This window comes from Oncorhynchus keta, chromosome 5, assembly GCF_023373465.1.
Source record: "Oncorhynchus keta strain PuntledgeMale-10-30-2019 chromosome 5, Oket_V2, whole genome shotgun sequence".
Taxonomy (NCBI): domain Eukaryota; kingdom Metazoa; phylum Chordata; class Actinopteri; order Salmoniformes; family Salmonidae; genus Oncorhynchus; species Oncorhynchus keta.
Genome location: NC_068425.1, coordinates 10,915,441 through 10,936,518, shown reverse-complemented (window position 1 = coordinate 10,936,518; position 21,078 = coordinate 10,915,441). Strand labels below are relative to the sequence as shown.

Here is a 21,078-nt window from a genome sequence, read left to right as displayed (position 1 = left end):
ATATTAATGTTATTCCCAGCCTACACAATCCCTAGACAATGGACATGGATCCAAAACATGGGAAACAATGCATTTTTTATAGGTTTTTATTAGAAAAACAGATGTTGTTTATTATGTGATGTATATTCTACAATGCAAGGCACTTAAAAAAATCTTGTATTGTACAAAATAGCCACTCTTAAAATATACAACCTACAGTCTTAACATCATTTTCATGTCTGGGAAGAAGGGGAGGGGTGGGAGACAGCCATTTATTCCTATCAGCCATTTTGAAGCCAACTGCATTGCATCCTGGGAAGAAGGACCACCCCAAATGGCTGACAAGGTAGTTCAATGAAAGTGCTTTTAGCTAAATGTGTCTGAGTCAAACATTTTTTGAAAACATAATGATGCAAGACTGCAGAATAAGTTATTTATAAAAAGTATAGATGAACCACATTTTCATAAGGCAATTTACAACACATGGAAGCAGTCCTTCATTTAAATAAGTATGGACCATTTTGGGTTATTTTCAACCAGTGGAAGCTGCTCAGGGGAGAACGGCTCATAATAATGGCTGGAACAGAGCAAATGGAATGGCATCAAACCATGTGTTTGATACCATTCAACTTCGTCCGTTCCAGCCATTACCACGAGCCTGTCCTCCCCAATTAAGATGCCACCAACCTTCTGTGTTTTCTACATAATAAAATGTATTTAAGAGCTCCACTAGTTGGTAACCCCCTAATTGCATAGATTCTGTCTGTCAGTCTGTTGTGTCTCTCTCCGTCCCCGCACCCCTCTGCCCGGCTCGACTGTACCCCCTCACAGCTCCTCATGTCTGGCCTTGTCAGAATCCTCCTCCACCTTCAGTTTGAGCTCCTCAGCCACTATCTTGCCATCACTGTTGCGGTCCTGGTTGTTGAACATGTCCTTGATGATGCCGTCAGCATCCATCCCTGGCCTCAGGCGACCTGTGCCCTCTGCCACCTGGATGTTTATGAAGGCTGTGAACTAGAGAGAGGGAGAGCAGAGAGAAATATGAGAGTTGTCCTTTCAAGAGCTACATCGTTTAAAGAATAATTGCAGTTTTAGATGATCACCTGACTTGTTGTCCTGACCTACACAAGGATGTTACCAGTGCCTTACCAAGCAAAGGGCAGAATTTATTGGGTGAATCCTGACTTTGATTGATGGATCATGCTAAATGTCTGGCGTGTGTTATCTTACCTCCTCGAGAGGGACAGATAGATCTTTGTTGAGGTCCATGGCAGGGAACAGGGGATCTGGGCTGTCCCCCAGCCACACAAACATGTAGCCGTCAGGTACTCCCTTCTGCAGGTCCAACAGCTCCAGCTCAAAGTGCAGCACGGCACTGCTGGGAACGCCCTTGGCTGCAGGGACATAGAGGGGAGAGCATGATGAGAGACATAGAAACAGTGTCGGAATAATGGAATGTCCAAACCCAAGATATCGCCACGCAGGATTTGGTTCTGGATTTCAAGATGAAAGTGATCATGACTAGTTCATTCCCTCACCTCCATTTTCTCCATGTCCCAGGTGGGGTGGGACGATCACCACTCTCTTCTCTCCCACACACATGCCCCTCAGGCCCTCGTCTAGACCCTCAATCACTTTGTTGGCTCCCAGGGTGGTGATGGGGGCATTCTCATAGTGGTCCCTGGAAGAGGAGGGAGATATTGATCAAGGCCCCGCCAAAGCTCCAACGTGCTATCAGTCAGTAGGAATTAAGTATGTAGCCCTATACTTTCTACGTTGTAAGATGTATATAATATGTCAGATACATTATATAGTTATAGATATGGCTGGTTTCTATGTCTTGGTTATATTCTGTATCATATATTTTCCTTTCTACACAACATAAGTAGCTGACAAGTCTTCCAGTCTGTTGGCGTGGAGTCCTAGTGATATCAGTCAGACAAGTAGCCAGGGGTGATTAGATTACATGACTGGATCAGGCGTTGCGGTGTGGCGTTGCAGTATGGCGGTGCGATGGACAGGAGGCGCTCCTACTCACGAGGAGTAGAGCAGGGTGCCGTCCATCAGGGAGCAGTTGTAACGGTACTGGATCAGGTCGTCCACCTCACTGGTCAGGTTGCACTTCTCGGGCTTGCTGGTCACCTTGATCTCAACGAGGTCCTTAGGGTTGTGGAAGTCGATAACGTGGATGTCGAAGACCAGCACGGCCGAGCCAGGGATGAGGTCTCCTAGAGTGGGGGAGGAGGAGAGAAAAAAAGAGAAGAAGGGAATTTGAATAGGAGCAGGGACAAGACTCGGCGTGGCCATTGGACAGTAAGACATGTAAATGCTACTCTGACTCCTCCCACCCCAAAACCTTTGGCCAATGCCACAGAGCCACATACTCACCAGTTCCCTTCTCCCCATAGGCCATGTGAGGAGGAAGGATGACACGCCTCTTCTCTCCAATACACAACCCCTGGAGGGCCTTGTCCATGCCCTGGATCACATAGCCCATGCCAATGTAGGTGTTGTATGTGCTGTTGCGCTGGTAGCTGCAGAAAGAGGAAACATAGCAAATGCAAATTAGAGTCAGTCTTTACAATGCGCCCTTTCACTCACCCAAGTCTTGGTTTGACAGTAGATGTATTAAACCCGTTCCTACCTCGTGTCAAAGCCAGAGCCGTCCTGGAAGGTGCCGTTGTAGTGGTAACGAATGTAGTCTCCCACCACTGTTTTACGGGTGCAGCTCTTAGGCACCTCCTTGACCACCACGGCGATGTCATCCTTAGGGTTGAACAGGTCAATCATGAAGACCTCAAACACCAGGGTGGCCTGGGATGGAATCACAGTGCCTGGAAGAGAAGGATGGGTGCTTAGAGTCAATTATATTATCTGTACACAGCCCAATGCAAATCTTACTTCCTCTGAGGGGGTGGTCCACAACATTGTTTTTAATCTGTAATATATATTTCACCTGCATTTAACTAGGCAAGTCAGTTAAGAACAAATTCTTATTTTCATTGGCGGCCTAGGAACAGTGGGTTAACTGCCTTGTTCAGGGGCAGAACAAGAGATTTTTGCCTTGTCAGCTCGGGGATTCGATCTTGCAACCTTTCGGTTACTAGTAGTTACCATGTCCCTTCTCTTCATAGGCCAGGGATTATAAACAGTGGTTACTAGTACTTACCATATCCCTTCTCCTCATAGGCCAGGAAGGGTGGGATGATGATGGTACGTGTCTCTCCCACACACATGCCGATTAGACCCTCATCCATGCCCTTAATGAGGTAGCCCATGCCCACGTACGTGTCATAGGTGCCGTTCCTAGAGTGGCTGAAAGAGACATGGACGGAACGGGTTAACACACACACACACACACACACACACACACACACACACACACACACACGACTGAGAGTAGATATGGACCCCACCTGGAGTCGAAGGGCACGCCGTTCAGCAGTGTGCCGTTGTAGTGATAACGGATGAAGTCAGTAGCCTCCACGAGGCGCTTGCAGCTCTCAGGTTTGCTGAGGCTGCGTGTCTGGACCTTGTCTTCTGTGTTCCAGATGTCGAGCAGAACCACGTCAAACACCAACACAGTGTCAGCAGGGATCACATCACCTAGGAGAGAGAGAGACAGGTTGGGAAATCGTTGTGTGACACTGGAATATACGACTGGGGCCAGCATCAGAGGATAACTATTTGTGGAATTTGTACAGGGCACACCATCTGGCGCCAGGCCCTATGTAAACTGTAAAGGTCATATAAGAGAGTGAATTGAGTTGTTACCTGCTCCTATGCTTCCATAGGCAAGGTGTGGGGGGACGGTAACTTTTCTGCGCTCATTGACACACATGCCCTGAACTCCCCTGTCCAGACCAGTGATGAGACGCCCCAGTCCCACCTGCCCACTGAAGGGTGCACCACGTTCATGACTGAAAGGGGGGATGGGTAGAAGAGAGGTTAGATGGAGAGAATAGAAGAGACATTCCTCAAGATTACAAAGATTATATTTCTTTCAATGGTAGGCGGTGTCTAGTCAAGTTATTCTGTTCAATTCCTATTATTATATTAGACTATTTATATTCATTTTAACTGGTTGTAAACCATGTATCTAACCATATCTGAATGGGTTGTGTGCAAATAATAAAATAAGTAATTAACAAAACACAAAAGTAGGCCATCGTAAAATAACTAAACAGGCATTTTAAGAAAAAGCCTCACCCAGCCTATCAACCAACTGAATTCAGCTGTTCGTCTTTGCATTGAGTGTGCGTGGCATGTCGTAGTAGTAAACACCATTGAACGATATTGTGCTGAGCGCTACATAGGCCTCGTTCGAGGATGCGCATGACACGCACCAACGCACACGGCAGTTACAAAGTATCTGTGCAAAAATGCACAGCGCAGGGACAAAGTTACAATGTATCTATGAAGCGCAGGATCTTCGATACAAAGTTTCAAAATGGTTGCTTAGAGGGGCTGTAAATTTAGAGGTAGGACACGTCTGCAACAGGCCAACTGCGCGAGACCATAGTTAAACGAAAATGTCCTCCAGCCAGCACAGAATGTATTTGCACAGGAATCAGATAGGCTTGCCCTGCTTTGATGCTCTTCTGCACTATGTCAATAGACCTATACAAGCGAGTCGTGCGTAGTAGCTTACCTTGAATCGAACTTTTTGCCGTCGGTGAAGGTACCGTTGTAATGATAACGAACGAAATCTCCCGTTTGCACTTCTCTGGGACAAACTCTTGGAATGTCATACCGATCAATAACCACATCTTCTAACGGGCCCGGGCTACTGCTTACATGGGTTCCCGTTACACAGAGCAATATTAACGCAAATATTGACTCCATTATAAACATATTCCCTGGTGTTTTGTTAAAGTATGAAAAACAGACGGATGATTTCGCCGTGACTTCTCCGTTGGCTACCGTCTATAGATGCAGAAAGAGAGAAGTGCGGACGTAGCTTCTGCTCGTTCAGAAGGGGGAGGTGTGTGGCATCCAATTCACCCCCTCCTCTTTAGAGGAATTCTGTAAACGTGTAAAGTAGCCCTCGGCCACATATAATAGGCCTAGGTATCTGACTCGAGCGCAAACCAGAGGAAGCCGACCTAAAGCACAGTCTACTATGTAATAACGTCAGTGCTATACTATTTACAAAGCATTATTATTTGAATGCCCATCGAACATAGACAGTGATTGGAAGTTATTTGCACTGTGTGGGAATACCCTACCCGCTTCTATAGAGAAGCTCATTTAACGGTGAGGCGCCCATCCGGAAAGAAAGGCCCATAATTATGTTCTCGCAGGTCCTACATTCCAACCTTTGGTCTACTTCTCTATTTAAATATTAATTGTTATGTATCTAACATTTACAATGGCCTATGTTAATTTTCTGCTCATATTTTCACTGTTAATTCTTTTTTAAAGCACGTCCCTCTCATGACCATCTCATCTGGCATGCGATGTTCCAACATGCTTGCTGGAATGTTCGTAGATCCAACAAACCTACCCATGCAGAAAACAACAACGAAGAGGTGTCGAATCTGTGAAAATGTATTTGCTTTAGATGTTTAAATATGGAAATAATAGCATATTCCTTATTAGACCACCACGCAGTCATACATACATATGCTATATTTACATATTTTACAGTGTGTTCAATTCCTCCACATATGTATTTCCTCCATGTATATATATATATAATGTTTATTTTTTAAATAATGTAGGGGCTATCATCGGCCCATCAAAATGCAAAACAAAAGTTTTGTTGTATTTTCCAGTAACTTGGTCAATGTCATTTAACCAAAATCATGAGGGCGTTATGACCCAGGGGCTAATCTAAGCCCGAAATCACTGCCTCCGACTGACTCCCTGTGAAACTATTGCAGAGGAACCCTGACTTTTCTTTCCCCTCCTCTCCGTCTCTCCGAGCCCGGCCAAGGCTCTGTACGTGCAAACAGACATGACCATTCACTGGTGAAGAAAACCCTGGGGAAATTCGTGTTTGGTTGGAGAAACGGAGGGCATAATATAGAATAAACATAATGGCCCCTACAAACGTTAAAGAAACCCGGTTTTCATTTTGTTTCTGTGTAGTTTTGGTCGCTCCGCTTCTGGTCGAAGCCCAGTATGAGAAATATAGCTTCAAGAGTTTCCCACATAACGATCTAATGCCACTTGAATCTGCTTATGGACATGCTCTAGACCAGTATGGAGCGCAGAACTGGAGGGACAGCATCAAGTACATGGAATTGAGTTTGCGTCTTCACCGGCTCCTGAAAGACAGCGAAGCGTTTTGCAGCCAGAACTGTAGCACTGTCAGTCGGGACAATGATACCCTCTTCGCGGACTGCAGTCTCCGCATCATGCAGCATTTCTTACTCCGAGCTTCGTGCCTTAAAAAGTGCAAAACAACATTTCCAGTGTTTACAGTAGCCTACCCAAAGAGGGATGTTCTGGAAGCCTTTGAGAAGAGGGTACCCTACCGGTACATACAATATGCTTACTACCAGGTGAGATCAAAGAGTTATTCTGCTGAATGGGTGGACATGAAATACATTTAGGGTAAGATATCCAAATAACGGTTTACAAATAACGGTCGACATGGTCACAGTGGTTTTTCCCTTTAGTAGATAATAGGCCTATTTGTAAGAATCTTACCATATGTGGAATAAATTCTTAATTCTAATATTATCATATAATTGTAACAACCTGTCCTGGCACACCTATTACACGATATGAGTAACTCATGTTTAATAGGACGATATTTACATAGGCCACTGTCATAGCCTGATACTTCGAATGAAATATCAGATAGTAGCTTGTTTTCCATGAGCAAGACTGTGACACAAGCGTGAAACAATAAAGTTTTTCCCAGACTTTCCTCAGCCCACCTGTTGAGAATGCTACAAACTCAGTAGTTGAACACACATGCCACGTCTCTCTAACAGCGCCCCGTTAAACGGTCCCCCAATAAGAACAGTCGTCTTATTATTTTCTACCAAAGCGAACACCACACGTAGGCCTATGATGCAGAATACCAAGCAGGCAAATCAACAGTGTTCCCCGTGGAAAAATAAAGAGGATTTACTTTTGAAGTGAAAGTAAGCCAAACACTCGTGCCATTGGAATGTGCATAAAATATATGTGTGCAACAATTTCTGCGGCCTGTGCGCACACGTGAGTGTTATAATTGGAATCTTTCCTCAGGCAAGCCCACTCCTCCATTGGAAAGCATCTTTTCAGGTCATCACCTCTGGATGCTTGCAGCATCTGTCTCGATTTTTTATTTTATTTTTTATTTCACCTTTATTTAACCAGGTAGGCCAGTTGAGAACAAATTCTAATTTACAACTGCGACCTGGTCAAGATAAAGCAAAAGCAGTAGGACAGAAACAACAGCACAGAATTACACATGGGATAAACAAACATACAGTCAATAACACAGTAGAAAAATGTGCAGATCAAAAGAAAGATGTGCAAGTAGAAATACTGGTGTGCAAAAGAGCAGAAAAACAAAAACAAATATGGGATGAGGTAGGTAGTTGGTTGGATGGGCTATTTACAGATGGGCTGTGTACAGCTGCAGCCGGTAAGCTGCTCTGACAGCTGATGCTGTAATGCGTGTATATGGGAGGCAAAGTCAAGTGCAGGAGAGCAGAGTAAAATAAACAGGCGCACTTTAATACCGGTTACCAAATCACAGCACATAACACACACAAGAGCCAAAAACACGGTCTAAATCAAAAGTGCAACGCCTGACAAATAATCCACGTAACAAATAACAATCACTCACAAATACAACATGGGGAACAGAGGGTTAAATAATAAACACGTGATTGGTGAGTGAAGCCAGGTGTGATAAGACAAAGACTGAACAATTGGAAATTGAAAAGTGGATCGGCGGTGACTAGAAAGCCGGTGACGTTGACCGCCAAACGCCGCCCAAACAAGGAGAGCCTCGAGTCCAGGATGGCTCGAACAGCATACGCTGGGGCCCCCTAGATGTCCAGTGGAGGCGGAGGAACCTCCCGCACCTCAGCTTCCTGGAGCGGACCAGCCACCACCGGCCTGAGGAGAGACACATGGAACGAGGGATTAATACGGTAATCTGGGGGAAACTGTCATCTATAACATTCCTTGTTCAGTCTCCTCCGGAATTTAAATGGCCCCACAAACCGCGGACCCAGCTTCCGACAGGGTAGGCGGAGGGGCAGGTTTTGGGTCGAGAGTCAGACCCTGTCCCCTGGTGCGAACACCGGGGCCTCGCTGCGGTGATGGACGGCGCTTGCTTTTTGTTTTTGCCGACCCACGGCCCGTTGTAGGTGCACATGGGCGGCGTCCCAGGTCTTCTCCGAGCACTTTAACAATTCGTCCACCACAGGAGCCTCGATCTGGCTCTGATGCCACAGTGCCAGAACCGGCTGATAGCCCAGTACACACTGGAAAGGAGAGAGGTTAGTGGAGGAGTGGCGGAGTAAGTTTTGGGCCATCTCTGCCCAGGGGATGAACGTCACCCACTCACCCGGTCCTGGCAATATGCCCACAGAAACCTACCCACATCGTGATTTACTCTCTCCACCTGGCCGTTACTCTCAGGGTGAAAACCTGAGGTAAGGCTGACCAAGACCCCCAGACGTTCCTTGAATGCTCTCCAGGCCCTGGACGTGAACTGGGGACCCCGATCAGAGACTATGTCCTCAGGCATCCCGTAGTGCCGGATGACGTGTGTGAACAGGGCCTCCGCAGTCTATAGGGCCGTAGGGGAGACCGGGCAAAGGGAGGAGACGGCAGGACTTAGAAAACCGATCCACAATGACCAGGATCATGATGTTGCCCTGTGAGGGAGATAGTCCACCGACAAGTCCACCGACAACAGCCGTTGTGGGTAGGGGTTGTAATTTCCCTCTGGGCAGGTGCCTGGGAGCCTTGCACTGGGCGCACACCGAGCAGGAGGAAACATAAACCCTCATGTCCTTGGCCAAGGTGGGCCACCAGTACTTCCCACTAAGGCAACGCACCGTCCGACCGATGCCAGGATGACCAGAGGAGGGTGACGTGTGGGCCCAATAGATCAGACGGTCGCGGACAGCAGACGGAACGTACAGGCGCCCAGCTGGACACTGGGGGTGAGTGGGCTCTGTGCGTAACGACCGCTCGATGTCCGCGTCCAGCTCCCACACCACCGGTGCCACCAGGCAAGAGGCCGGAAGTATGGGAGTGTGATCCCATACTGTGTGTCATACATCCGGGACAGTGCGTCTGCCTTAGCGTTCTGGGAACCTGGTCTGTAGGATAGAGTGAAAACAAAACGGGTAAAGAACATAGCCCACCTTGCCTGGCGAGGGTTCAGTCTCCTCGCCACCCTGATGTACTCCAGAATGCGGTGGAGAGTCCAGATGAGAAAAGGGTTTTTATCCCCCTCAAGCCAATGTCTCCATGCCTTCAGAGCCTTGACAACAGCCAACAGCTCCCGGTCCCCCACATCATAGTTTCGCTCCGCCAGGCTGAGCTACTTCGAAAAGAAAGCACAGGGGCGGAGCTTTGGTGGCGTCCACCTCCACTATGAACGCCAAAGAGGGATCCGGATGAGCCAGCACGGGAGCCGAGGTAAACAGAGCCTTCAGGTGACCAAAAGCCCTGTTCGCCTCAGCCGACCACTGTAGCCACACCGGTCCCCCTTTCAGCAGTGAGGTAATGGGAGCTGCTACCTGACCAAAACCCCGGATAAACCTCCGGTAGTAGTTGGCAAACCCCAGAAACTGCTGCACTTCCTTTACCGTGGTGGGAGTCGACCAATTACGCACGGCTGAAATGCAGTCGCTCTCCATCTCCACCCCTGACATGGAAATGTGGTACCCTAAGAAGGAGTCGAACTGTTGGAAGAACAGACATTTCTCAGCCTTGACGTACAGGTCATGCTCCAATAGTCGACCAAGCACTCTGCGCACCAGGGACACATGCTCGGCGAGTGTAGCGGAGTATATCAGAATGTCGTCAATATACACCAATAGACCCTGCTCGTGCAGGTCACGGAAAATCTCTTCAACAAAGGCCTGGAAGACTGATGGAGCATTCATCAACCCGTACGGCATGACGAGGTACTCATAGTGCCCTGAGGTGGTACTAAATGCCGTCTTCCACTCATCCCCCTCCTGGATACACACCAGGTTGTAAGCGCTCCTGAGATCCAATTTTGTAAAGAAGTGCGCCCCGTGCATTGATCTGATTGATCTGATTGATCCCTCAAAAGTCAATAGATGGCCGCAGACCCCCATTCATCTTCACAAAAAAGAAACTCGAGGAAGCAGGTAAAGTGTAGGGCCGAATGTATCACTGCTCCAGGGATTCGGAGACATATGTTTCCATTTCCTCCTGTGACAGAGGATACATGTGACTCCTGGGAAGTGCTGCGTCTACCAGGAGATTTATCGCACAATCGCCCCGTCGATGAGGTGGTAATTTAGTCGCCCTCTTCTTACAGAAGGCGAGAGCCAAATCGGCATATTCTGAGGGAATGCACAGGGTGGAGACCTGGTCTGGACTTTTCACCGTTATCGCACCGATGGAAACCCTCACACACCTCCCTGAGCACTCTCGTGACCACCCCTTGAAAGCCGTCTGTTGCCACGAAATAGTGGGGTCATGACAGGTCAACCAGGGTAAGCCCAGCACCACAGGAGAATCAATAAGGAAGAGACTGATTCTCTCCTCATGACCCTCCTCTGTAACCATGTCAAGTGGAGCGGTGGCCTCCCTAATCAGCCCTCACCCTAATGGTCGACTATCTAGGGCGTGCACAGGGAATGGCATATCCACAGGAACAAGGGGAATCCCTAAACTATGAGCAAATAAACGGTCAAAAATAATTCCCAGCTGCGCCTGAATCTACTAGAGCCTTATGCTGGGAATGTGGGGAAAACTCAGGAAATGAAATAAACACATACATGGGAGCAACAGGGGGCTCTGGGTGAGCCGGGTGCCGACTCACCTGGGGTGACACTATAGTGCCCTGCCTGCTGCCTCGACTCCCTGAGGAACCCCCCCAGCACCGACCAGCATTATTCCCTCTGCGGCCACAGATGGTGCAGGGAATGGCTCCTCCTCCGGTCGCCCTAAGTGCAGCACCTCCCAGCTCCATGGGCGTCGGAGCGGAGGTGCTGGGGGATGGAACTGACAGGTCCCAATCCGGATGTCCGCGGGCAGTCAGCAGCTTGTCCAGCTGGATGGATAGGTCCACCAGCTCGTCCAATGTGAGGGTGGTGTCTCGGCAGGCCAACTCCCGACGCACGTCCTCGCACAGACCTGTAGTGATCGATCAGGGCCCTGTCGTTCCATCCCCGCGCTGGCGGCCAGAGTCCGTAAGTCCAAGGCGAAATCCTGCGCACTCCTCGTCCCCTGCCTTAGGTGGAACAGACGTTCACCCACCGCTTGACCCTCAGGCGTGTGGTCGAACACTGCCCGAAAGTGGTGGGTGAACTCTGCGTAACGGTCCATACAGCGTTGGCACACTCCAGGGCTTTGCCTGAGAGGCAGGAGACGAGGGCAGACACACTCTCATGCTCCGAAGGAGCCGGGTGGACGGTAGCCAGGTAGAGCTCCAGCTGTTGTAGAAATCTCTGTTATCCGGCAGCCGTCATTATACTCCCTCGGGAGCGCGAGTCGAATACCGCTGGGACCAGGTGAAAGAGGGGTGGACAATGGGACCTGTTGTAGTGGAGCAGGTGGAAGCACTGAAAAACCTCCTCCTCTCTCCCAACGATCCATAGTCTGCAGCATGCGATCCATGGCTGTGCCTAGACATTGCAACATGCTTGTGTGCTGCTGAACGCACTCCTCCACTGCAACTGGGATGGCGTCTGCTCCTGCTGACTCCATTCTTGAGGTGAGTGATTATGTAATATGGGAGGCGAAGTCAAGTGCAGGAGAGCGGAGTATAATAAACAGGCGCACTTTAATACCGGTTACCAAATCACAGCACATAACACATACAAGAGCCAAAAACACGGTCTAAATCAAAATTGCAACACCTGACAATAATCCACGTAACAAATAACAATCACTCACAAATAAAACATGGGGAACAGAGGGTTAAATAATAAACACGTGATTGGTGAGTGAAGCCAGGTGTGATAAGACAAAGACAGAACAAATGGAAAATGAAAAGTGGATTGGTGGTGGCTAGAAAGCCGGTGACGTCGACCGCCGAACGCCGCCCGAACAAGGAGAGGGACTGACTTCGGTGGACGTCGTGACAGATGCTTGAAGTAAGTTTCCAACTTCAGTGATTTTTGCAATTCATTGGCAGCAGAGAACTGGAAGGAAAGGCGGCCAAAGAAGATGTTGGCTTTGGTGATAACCAGTGAAATATACCTGCTGGAGCGTGTGCAAAGGGTGGGCATTGCTATGGTTACCAGTGAGCTGAGACAAGACAAAGCTTTACCAAGCAAAGACTTATGATCTGGAGCCAGTGGGTTTGGAGGTGAATATGTAGCGAGGACCAGCCAACGAGAGCATACAGGTCGCAGTGGTGGGTGGTATATGGGGCTTTGGTGACATAAAGGATGACACTGTGATAGACTGCATCCAATTTGCTGAGTAGAGTGTTGGAGGCTATTTTGTAATTGACATTGCAGAAGTCAAGGATGGGTAGGATAGTCAGTTTTACGAGGGTATGTTTGGCAGCATGAGTGAGGGAGGCTTTGTTGCGAAATAGGAAGCCAATTCTAGATTTAATTTTGGATTGGAGATGCTTAATATGAGTCTGGAAGGAGAGTTTACAGTCTCGCCAGACACCTAGGTATTTATAGTTGTCCACATATTCTAAGTCCGAACCGTCCAGAGTAGTGATGCTTGTCAGGCAGGCGGGTGCGGTCAGCGATCGGTTGAAGAGCATGCATTTTGTTTTACTAGCATTAAAGGGCAGTTGGAGGTCACGGAAGGAGTGTTGTATGGCATTGAAGCGTGTTTGGAGGTTTGTTATCACAGTGTTCAAAGAAGGGCCAGATGTATACAGAATGTTGTTGTCTGTGTAGAGGTGGATCAAAGAATCACCTGCAGCAAGAGCGACATTATTGATATATACAGAGAAAAGAGTCGGCCCGAGAATTGAACCCTGTGGCACCCCCATAGAGACTGCCAGAGGTCCGGACAACAGGCCCTCCCATTTGACACATTGAATTCTATCTGAGAATTAGTTAGTGAGGCATGCGAGGCTGTCATTAGAGAAACCAAGGCTGTTGAGTCTGCCGATAAGAATACAATGATTGGCAGAGTCGAAAGCCTTGGTCAGGTCGATGAAGACATCTGCACAGTAGTGTATTTTAATCGATGATGGTTATGATATCGTTGAAGACCTTGAGCGTGGCTGAGGTGCATCTGTGACCAGCTCGGAAACCGGATTGCATAGCGGAGAAGGTACGGTGGGATTCTAAATGGTCGGTGATCTGTTTGTTCACTTGGCTTTCAAAGAGTTTAGAAAGGCAGGGCAGGATGGATATACAGTTGAAGTCAGAAGTCTACATACACTTAGGTTGGAGTCATTCAAACTCGTTTTTCAACCACTCCACAAATTTCTTGTTAACAAACTATAGCTTTGGCAAGTCGGTTAGGACATCAACTTTGTGCATGACACAAGTAATTTTTCCAACAATTGTTTACAGACAGATTATTTCACTTATCATTCACTGTATCACAATTCCAGTGGGTCAGAAGTTTACATATTGACTGAGCCTTTAAACAGCTTGGAAAATTCCAGAAAATGATGTCATGGTTTTAGAAGCTTTTTATGGGCTAATTGACATCATTTGAGTCAAATGGAGGTGTAAAGGTACAACTCTCATCTATACAAACAATAGTATGCAAGTATAAACACCATAGGACCACCCAGCCATCATACCGCTCAAGAAGCGTTCTGTCTCTTAGAGATGAACGTACTTTGGTGCGAAAAGTGCTAATCAATCCCAGAACAACAGCAAAGGACCTTGTGAAGATGTTGGGGGAAACAGGTACAAAAGTATCCATATCCACAGTAAAATGAGTGCTATATCGACATAACCTGTAAGGCCGCTCAGCAAGGAAGAAGCCACTGCTCCAAAACCGCCATAAAAAAGCCAGATTACGGCTTGAAACTGCACATGGGGACAAAGATAGTACTTTTTGGAGAAATGTCCTCTGGCCCGATGAGATAAAAGTAGAACAGTTTGGCCATAATGACCATCGTTATGTTTGGAGGAAAAAGGGGGAGGCTTGCAAGACAAAGAACACCATCCCAAACGTGAAGCACGGGGGTGGCAGCATCATGTTGTGGGGGTGCTTTGCTGCAGCAGGGTCTGGTGCACTTCAGACGGCATCATGAGGAAGCAGAATTATGTGGATATATTGAAGCAATATCTCAAGACATCAGTCGGGAAGTTAAATCTGGGTCCCAAATGGGTCTTCCAAATGGACAATGTCCCCAAGCATACTTCCAAAGTTATTGCAAAATGGCTTAAGGACAACAAAGTCAAGGTATAGGAGTGGCCATCACAAAGCCCTGATCTCAATCCTATAGAAAATGTGTGGGGAGAACTGAAAAAGCGTGTGCAAGCAAGGAGGCCTACAAACCTGACTCAGTTACACCAGCTCTGTCAGGAGGAATGGGCCAAGATTCACCCAGCTTATTGTGGGAAGCTTGTGGAAGGCTACCCAAAACGTTTGTCCCAAGCTAAACTATTTAAAGGTAATGCTACCAACTACTAATTGAGTGTATGTAAACTTCTGACCCACTGGGAATGTGATGAAAGAAATCAAAGCTGAAAAAGCTGACATTTCACATTCTTAATGCGGTGATCCTGACTGACCTAAGACAGGGAATTTTTACTCGGCTTAAATGTCAGGAATTGTGAAAAACAGAGTTTAAATGTATTTGGCTAAGGTGTATGTAAACTTCCGACTTCAACTGTAGGTCCGTAACAGTTTGGGTCCCCCTTTGAAGAGGGGGATGACCGCGGCCGCTTTCCAATCTTTAGGAATCTCAGACGATACGATAGAGAGGTTGAACAGACTAGTAATAGGGGTTGCAACCATGGCGGCGGATAATTTTAGGGAGAGGGGGGGTGGGGGAAGCATGGCCAGCCATAGAGAAATGCTTATTAAAATTCTCGATTATCGTGGATTTATCGGTGATGACAGTGTTTCCCAGCCTCAGTGCAGTGGGAACCTGGGAGGAGGTGCTCTTTTTCTCCATGGACTTTACAGTGTCCCAAAACCTTTTGGAATTAGTGCTGCAAGATGCACATTTCTGTTTGAAAAAGCTAGCTAGCCTATTGCTTTCCTAACTGAGTGTGTATATTGGTTCCTGACTTTCCCGAAAAGTTGCATATTGCGGGGACTATTCGATGCTATTCACATCCAGACGTTCTCATAGGTGTTCCAGGCGTGTGTGTCAGCCAAACGGTGATCTCATGGCTCTGTTAAGAGCATTCTTCCATTTCTTCACTTGTTCAGATATACAGCAGTATTCCAAAAACCCTCCTCCATAAGACAGACCAAGGTCGCAGTTTGAATCTATACACCATGGGTTCTTGACAATTGCCAGGCTTAGCTACCACATAGTAATCTTTGAATATAAGCATACAGTATTCTTCTTACCGACAAAAGTGTTGATTGGCAGTTAATCCTTTCAGCACATGCCTTAGAGCCATATTGAGACAGTGGCTGAAGCACACCTCTTAGCAGTTGGTGAGGTCATTTGAGGTTAGAAGCCATGCTATTCTAAGGACTAACTAGTGTTAGCAAGACCTGCTGCATGTAGAGAACCCCTTGCTTCAGCTAGGCATTCGTTAGAACGGGAGAGAGTGTCTTTAGAAGTCATCCAACGATGACACTAAGCATCAGAGAGCCAAGAGCAACCAATCAAGACTACTGGACCCTATATGACCCATAACAATAATGATGATACATTCTGTATCTCCTCTCTCCCACAGTTAAACAACATAGAGAGGGCCGTGTCAGCGGCCCACACGTTCCTCCAGAAGAACCCAGAAGACCCCTTTATCTCCAAGAACATGAACTACTACAAGACCCTGTTTGAGCTGGACGAGTACCTCATCGACCACGAGGAGCGTCCCTACGAGGTCAGTGTGAGGTCAGCTCACAACCAGCCCCCATACACATCACAACTAGCTCTGATACCCGTCACCTGGCACAATACTAGAACTAATGAGAATGGCTGTCCAAGAAAAACCTCCAAAAGGACTAACTCGACATAAAAAGGATTGAGAGCACTGGAAGTTTTTCTTGGTAAGCCATTCTCATGATTTTTTTCAATGTTGTTGCACACCCCTCATTTCCTTTGTTTGCTGAAGAGCCCATCTGTCCCATCTGAACATAGTACTAGAACTATTCATTGAAAATATGTGTTGGTTAGTATGTTATCGATGGCTTTCTCAATCTAAACATGAATGTACTTTTTCACAACTCTGTTAGAAAAAAGTCTCAGAATAGAATGTAGGTTTGAATTCTATTCAAATGTTGGTTGGTGTTCTGCAACTGTGTGCTATGTCCTGTCCCTTCAGCACATATCTAGTGTCTCTAACTGTGCTGTCCTTTCTGACCCCTGGCTGTTGTTCTTTCAGCCCATGTCTAGTGTCTCTAACACCTTGATTGGTCCTTTCTGTACTCCAGCCTGTGTTCCTGAAGGCTGTGAAACTGTATAACTCTGGAGATTTCAGTGCCAGTGCTCGGGACATGGAGCAGGCCACTACGGAGTACCTCAAAATGTACGACCTCTGCCTGGCAGGCTGCGAAGGGTCATATGAGGTCACAGAGTACAAAGACTTCTACCCTACACTGGCAGGTGAGTGTCTGACAAACCCCCATCTATTCATGGTCCCTATTGAGAGGGCAGTGACTCTGGTCATAGCAGTATAATCTCTCTCTCTCTCTCTCTCTCTCTCTCTCTCTCCCTCTCCCTCTCTTTCTCTTTCTCTTTCTCTTTCTCTCAGATCTCTACACAGAAGTTCTGAAGTGTAAAGTGAAGTGTGAGGAGAACCTGATGCCCAACGTCGGTGGTTTCTTCGTGGAAAAGTTTGTGGCTACCATGTACCACTACCTCCAGTTTGCCTACTATAAACGTAAGGACATGAAAGTGTCACACCTCGATAGAGCTCCAAACTCTACTGCACTTGCATTTCATGACCAGAATTGTACAGCAACTATTCAGGTTGTTATGCAGTTGACCCACCCTCCCTCTGTGCAGTGAACGACGTGCGTAACGCAGCTCCGTGTGCGGCCAGCTACATGCTGTTTGACGCTAACGACCAGGTGATGCAGCAGAACATAGTGTACTACCGCTTCTACCGAGAACAGTGGGGCCTGGAGGAGACGCACTTCCTGCCTCGCCCGGTGAGTAAACCAGATTACTTTATATAACCTTGACGCACAACTCAGCATCCCGATGTGCCCTGTCAAGACTTGACATGTCATTTCTGATTAATATGAACCATCGTCTAGTACAGTGTATTCAAAGTCAGGGTCGCGACCCTGGGAACTGCAGTGGGATGGCCAATTTTTGTGGTTGTTGTATGGGACAATATACAAACGTTTTGGAAAAAGATAATGGAGAAAGGGGAAAAAAATATTGAGTAAATGTATTTATTGGTTTCTTTTCATTTTGCTAAGAGATGAAAATTAAATGAATTAATGGTTATTTGTTGATGTAAAAATCAAAATGGACAGATTTTGGGGTGGGATCCCCGTAAATGTTGGCTGAAAAAATGGGGCTCTGGCTGAAGAAGTTTGAATACCACTGATCTAGAATTATGGTAATAAACCTTACCCAGTTTAACCTCATTCCTGAACCTGATTCCAAACAAGATGTGTAATAGTTTCAGATTTTGGGTATGACCTAGCTGTTGTTTCCTTACTAATATATGCTATGGAGCACCACAGCTCTACACAAAAAAACAAGAAAAGGAAAGCTGTAACATATATAGCACCAATTCCCTACAAAGGTGGTTAATTAAAAAGGATTAATGAATTGAAAAGGATTAGGTCCTATAGGTTCTTGGTTATGCTCTACCAGTACAGCACTTACAGCAGCTGCAACGCCATCAATGAAATAAAACCAACAAAGCTCCCTGACACATATAGGCCTTTTTGAAACTGTGATAATTTCAAATGAAGTTAGTGGTGCTGTAGATACTCCATGATATGCTGACTGGAGGGGAAATGAGCATTAAAACAAAGGAAACAGCATCAAATATTTAGTTTTCTAGCGCTAAAAACAATTTTGAACTGTAGCTTTGTGTTCTTGCACCTTGAGTCAAACAATGATATTTACGCACCATGTTTGTTGCGCAGGAGGCACTGAGGTACTTTAACCAAACGACCAAGCAGAGGGAAATGCTGGAGTTTGCACTGAACTACCTACAGACAGATGATGAGGTAAGGCTTGCCTGCAAAGGGGTGGAGATGGAAGTAACAGAGGAAACCAGTTTTTATGTGCAGGACAAATTCTGGACAGAAGCACCAAACTCAGAAGTAACAAACTGTAATAAATTGGCTGGTTTGCTTCAAATCTGGCGAGAATTTGGTTCTGGGCTGCTGAGAATATTTCCAATGTGCAAAACAATTTTGGGGTACAGTAGCTGGTATGCTATTTTGTTTTGTGGGAGGTGACTGAAAAATGAGCGGGGGGAGGTGGGGGGAAGGGACCAGTCAATCACAGTGTTTACTTTGATTCTGATTCGGACTACAGGGGATGTACGAGGGAGACTACTGTAGAGAGAGTGGGATGGATAGAGGTTGAAAGAGGGTCAGTAGCTGGAAGAGAGAGAAATGGAGAAAGGGATTGAGATTGATAGGGAGGGGTGTTGTGTTTTCCGACAGTGGAGTGTGGTATGTAGCTGGGAAGTGTCGGCCTCTGAGGCCCTGCCACATGCGTTTTTTCTCTGGTCATCCCCTCCCAGCTAACCACACAGCCTCAGCTTAGACCTGAGAGGGGGGAGGAGGACAGAGAAGGAGAAAGGGAGGGAGAGAAACACAGGGAAAGAAAATAAGAACCAAGAGAAAGGCAAAGAAAGTGTGAGAACGATGACAACATTTGCTAGAAATATATCCCTGAGCCAAGTGAAATCAAGCCTCATCTTGAAGTGTAGATGTGTTGTTGTATGTCTGTAACTCAGCGTTGTGCTCCTTGGCAGGGTGTGGTGAGTCCAGAGGAGGTGGCTGCTCCCTCGGCCCCCCCTGACGCTGAGTTTGAGGGGATAGGAGATTACGAGGAGTCCTTCGTAGCAGACTGGTGGCAGGAACCCAAAACCAAGGGGGACGCTGGGGAACCTGCAGCCTGACCCCAAACACCAACTCCACCATGAACACCACCCCTCCCCCAAGCAGAACACTTCTCAAATCCCCTCTCAAAGAATATGGACAGCCCTGCAGAGCCAGACACCGTCCAGAAATGCCAGGATACGATATTTAGTACACCCCACACATTAAATTGTTCCATGGTGTATATATACAAACACACACAGACACATCATTTCAGAGCTTAAGGAACACAAAAGGGAGAATTTACATTGCCAGTTGCACACAGTTCCACCATTAGCAAGATCACACAAACACCCACACAGGACTTATTGAAGGTCAGAGCTTGTCCATGTCTGAACTGAAAGCTAAATTGTGCATCTGTTTTGGCATATGGAGAGGGAAAAGAAAGGGAAAGGGGGATACCTAGTCAGTTGTACAACTGAATGCCTTCAACTGAAATGTGTCTTCCGCATTTAACCCAACCCCTCGAAAGGTGTATTGTAATTGTTAATACTGTATGACTGTTATTGTTGTTGTTACATTTCTTATTTCATGAAATGATTTGCCTTTGTGCCATAGCCCTGGTAGTATGGCACTGATCTGTGTCTTCTGTCAATATCTAGGATGTTTGATGTTGAATTCTGACCTATTGGAGGTGTATTTTGTCTGTCCAGCGGTAAGATAAAAATCCACACAAAATGCTAAGTGAACAACAGCAGAAAGTGTGGAATAAAGTGACTTATTATTTTAGTACATCTCTGTTCTTGTCTCTTTCAGCACCTCCATTGCAGTACAGACATAAGGTATAATGGAAACGTACTTATAACATCCTTAGGATGTGTTTACACAGGCAGCCCAATGTTGATCTTATGCCCAATTATTGGTGGGATTATCTGAGATACTCTAAGGAGGTAGAGTTTGAGACGTTGTGTTCAGACCTCAACTCGGTTTGGGGTGTAGGGTTTGAGCGTAGCCTGACGGTAGGGAGGGGCAGTTCCTCTTGCTGCTCCGTAGGCAAGTACCATGGTCTTGCAGTGGATGCGACCTTTGACTGGAAGCCAGTGGAGTGTGCGGAGGAGCGGGTTACATGGGAGGATTTGGGAAGGTTGAACACCAGGTGAGGTGCAGCGTTCTGGATGAGTTGCAGGGGTTTGATGGCACAAGCTGTGAGCTGTCAACCGTGATGGTGTCACGTTCTGACCTTAGTTCTGTTTAGGTTGTTTCCCTGACAGAACTGTGCACTTTCGTTTTCTCCGTTTGACGTTTGTCTGGTCTCCCCAGCCTGGTGGGTCCTGTGGCAGCCCCACGCACCAGGCTGTCCCTCCGTCTCCTCCCTCCAGGACCGCCCGTCTGTTCCTGAGCTGCCAGAGTCGCCCGTCTATCCTGAGCTGCCAGAGCCGCCCGTCTGTCCTGAGCTGCCAGAGCCTCCCGTCAGTCAGGAGCTGCCAGAGCCACCCGTCAGTCAGGAGCTGCCAGAGCCGCCCGTCAGTCAGGAGCTGCCGGAGCCGCCCGTCAGTCAGGAGCTGCCAGAGCCGCCCGTCAGTCAGGAGCTGCCAGAGCCGCCCGTCAGTCAGGAGCCGCCCTTCACTCCGGCGCTGCCGGAATCGCCCTTCACTCCGGTGCTGCCGGAATCTCCCGTCCATTCAGGACCCGCGGCAGGGGTCCCCAGTCCTGAGGTCGGCGGCGAGGAGTTGGGTCCACGTCCCGCGCCAGACAATGGTGGAGTGGGGTCCACGTCCCGCGCCAGATCCGCCACCGCAGACAGACGCCCACCCAGACCCTCCCCTATAGGTTCAGGTTTTGCGGCCGGAG

General features: G+C 47.4%; 2 protein-coding genes across 2 annotated transcripts; one reads left to right on the top strand and one right to left on the bottom strand.

The window, feature by feature from the left end:
* Positions 1 to 70: 70 nt before the first annotated feature.
* Positions 71 to 4,942, bottom strand: LOC118370451 (peptidyl-prolyl cis-trans isomerase FKBP10-like). Its single transcript, XM_035755453.2, has 10 exons — positions 4,631 to 4,942; positions 3,754 to 3,899; positions 3,396 to 3,585; positions 3,149 to 3,294; positions 2,624 to 2,813; positions 2,368 to 2,513; positions 2,018 to 2,207; positions 1,518 to 1,660; positions 1,210 to 1,373; positions 71 to 993 (listed from the first exon to the last, which is right to left on the bottom strand). The coding sequence occupies exons 1-10, from the start codon at positions 4,831 to 4,833 to the stop codon at positions 805 to 807; spliced, it is 1,707 nt and encodes a 568-aa protein (XP_035611346.2). The 5' UTR covers positions 4,834 to 4,942; the 3' UTR covers positions 71 to 804.
* Positions 4,943 to 5,871: 929 nt separating this feature from the next.
* Positions 5,872 to 20,019, top strand: LOC118370450 (endoplasmic reticulum protein SC65). Its single transcript, XM_035755452.2, has 7 exons — positions 5,872 to 6,488; positions 15,942 to 16,091; positions 16,642 to 16,813; positions 16,962 to 17,090; positions 17,216 to 17,361; positions 18,319 to 18,402; positions 19,161 to 20,019. Exons 1-7 carry the CDS (start codon positions 6,021 to 6,023, stop codon positions 19,305 to 19,307), a joined length of 1,296 nt encoding a protein of 431 aa, XP_035611345.1. The 5' UTR covers positions 5,872 to 6,020; the 3' UTR covers positions 19,308 to 20,019.
* Positions 20,020 to 21,078: the final 1,059 nt, after the last annotated feature.

Excerpts from the sequence above, each read along its gene's own strand:
- LOC118370451 (XM_035755453.2), bottom strand. The coding sequence starts at position 4,833 with ATGTTTATAATGGAGTCAATATTTGCGTTAATATTGCTCTGTGTAACG. Across the intron at positions 2,208-2,367 it reads CTATGGGGAGAAGGGAACTG|GAGACCTCATCCCTGGCTCG; the intron begins GTGAGTATGTGG and ends CCCCCACTCTAG. Across the intron at positions 994-1,209 it reads TATCTGTCCCTCTCGAGGAG|TTCACAGCCTTCATAAACAT; the intron begins GTAAGATAACAC and ends CCCTCTCTCTAG.
- LOC118370450 (XM_035755452.2), top strand. The coding sequence starts at position 6,021 with ATGGCCCCTACAAACGTTAAAGAAACCCGGTTTTCATTTTGTTTCTGT. Across the intron at positions 17,362-18,318 it reads CGCACTTCCTGCCTCGCCCG|GAGGCACTGAGGTACTTTAA; the intron begins GTGAGTAAACCA and ends TTTGTTGCGCAG. Across the intron at positions 18,403-19,160 it reads ACCTACAGACAGATGATGAG|GGTGTGGTGAGTCCAGAGGA; the intron begins GTAAGGCTTGCC and ends GCTCCTTGGCAG.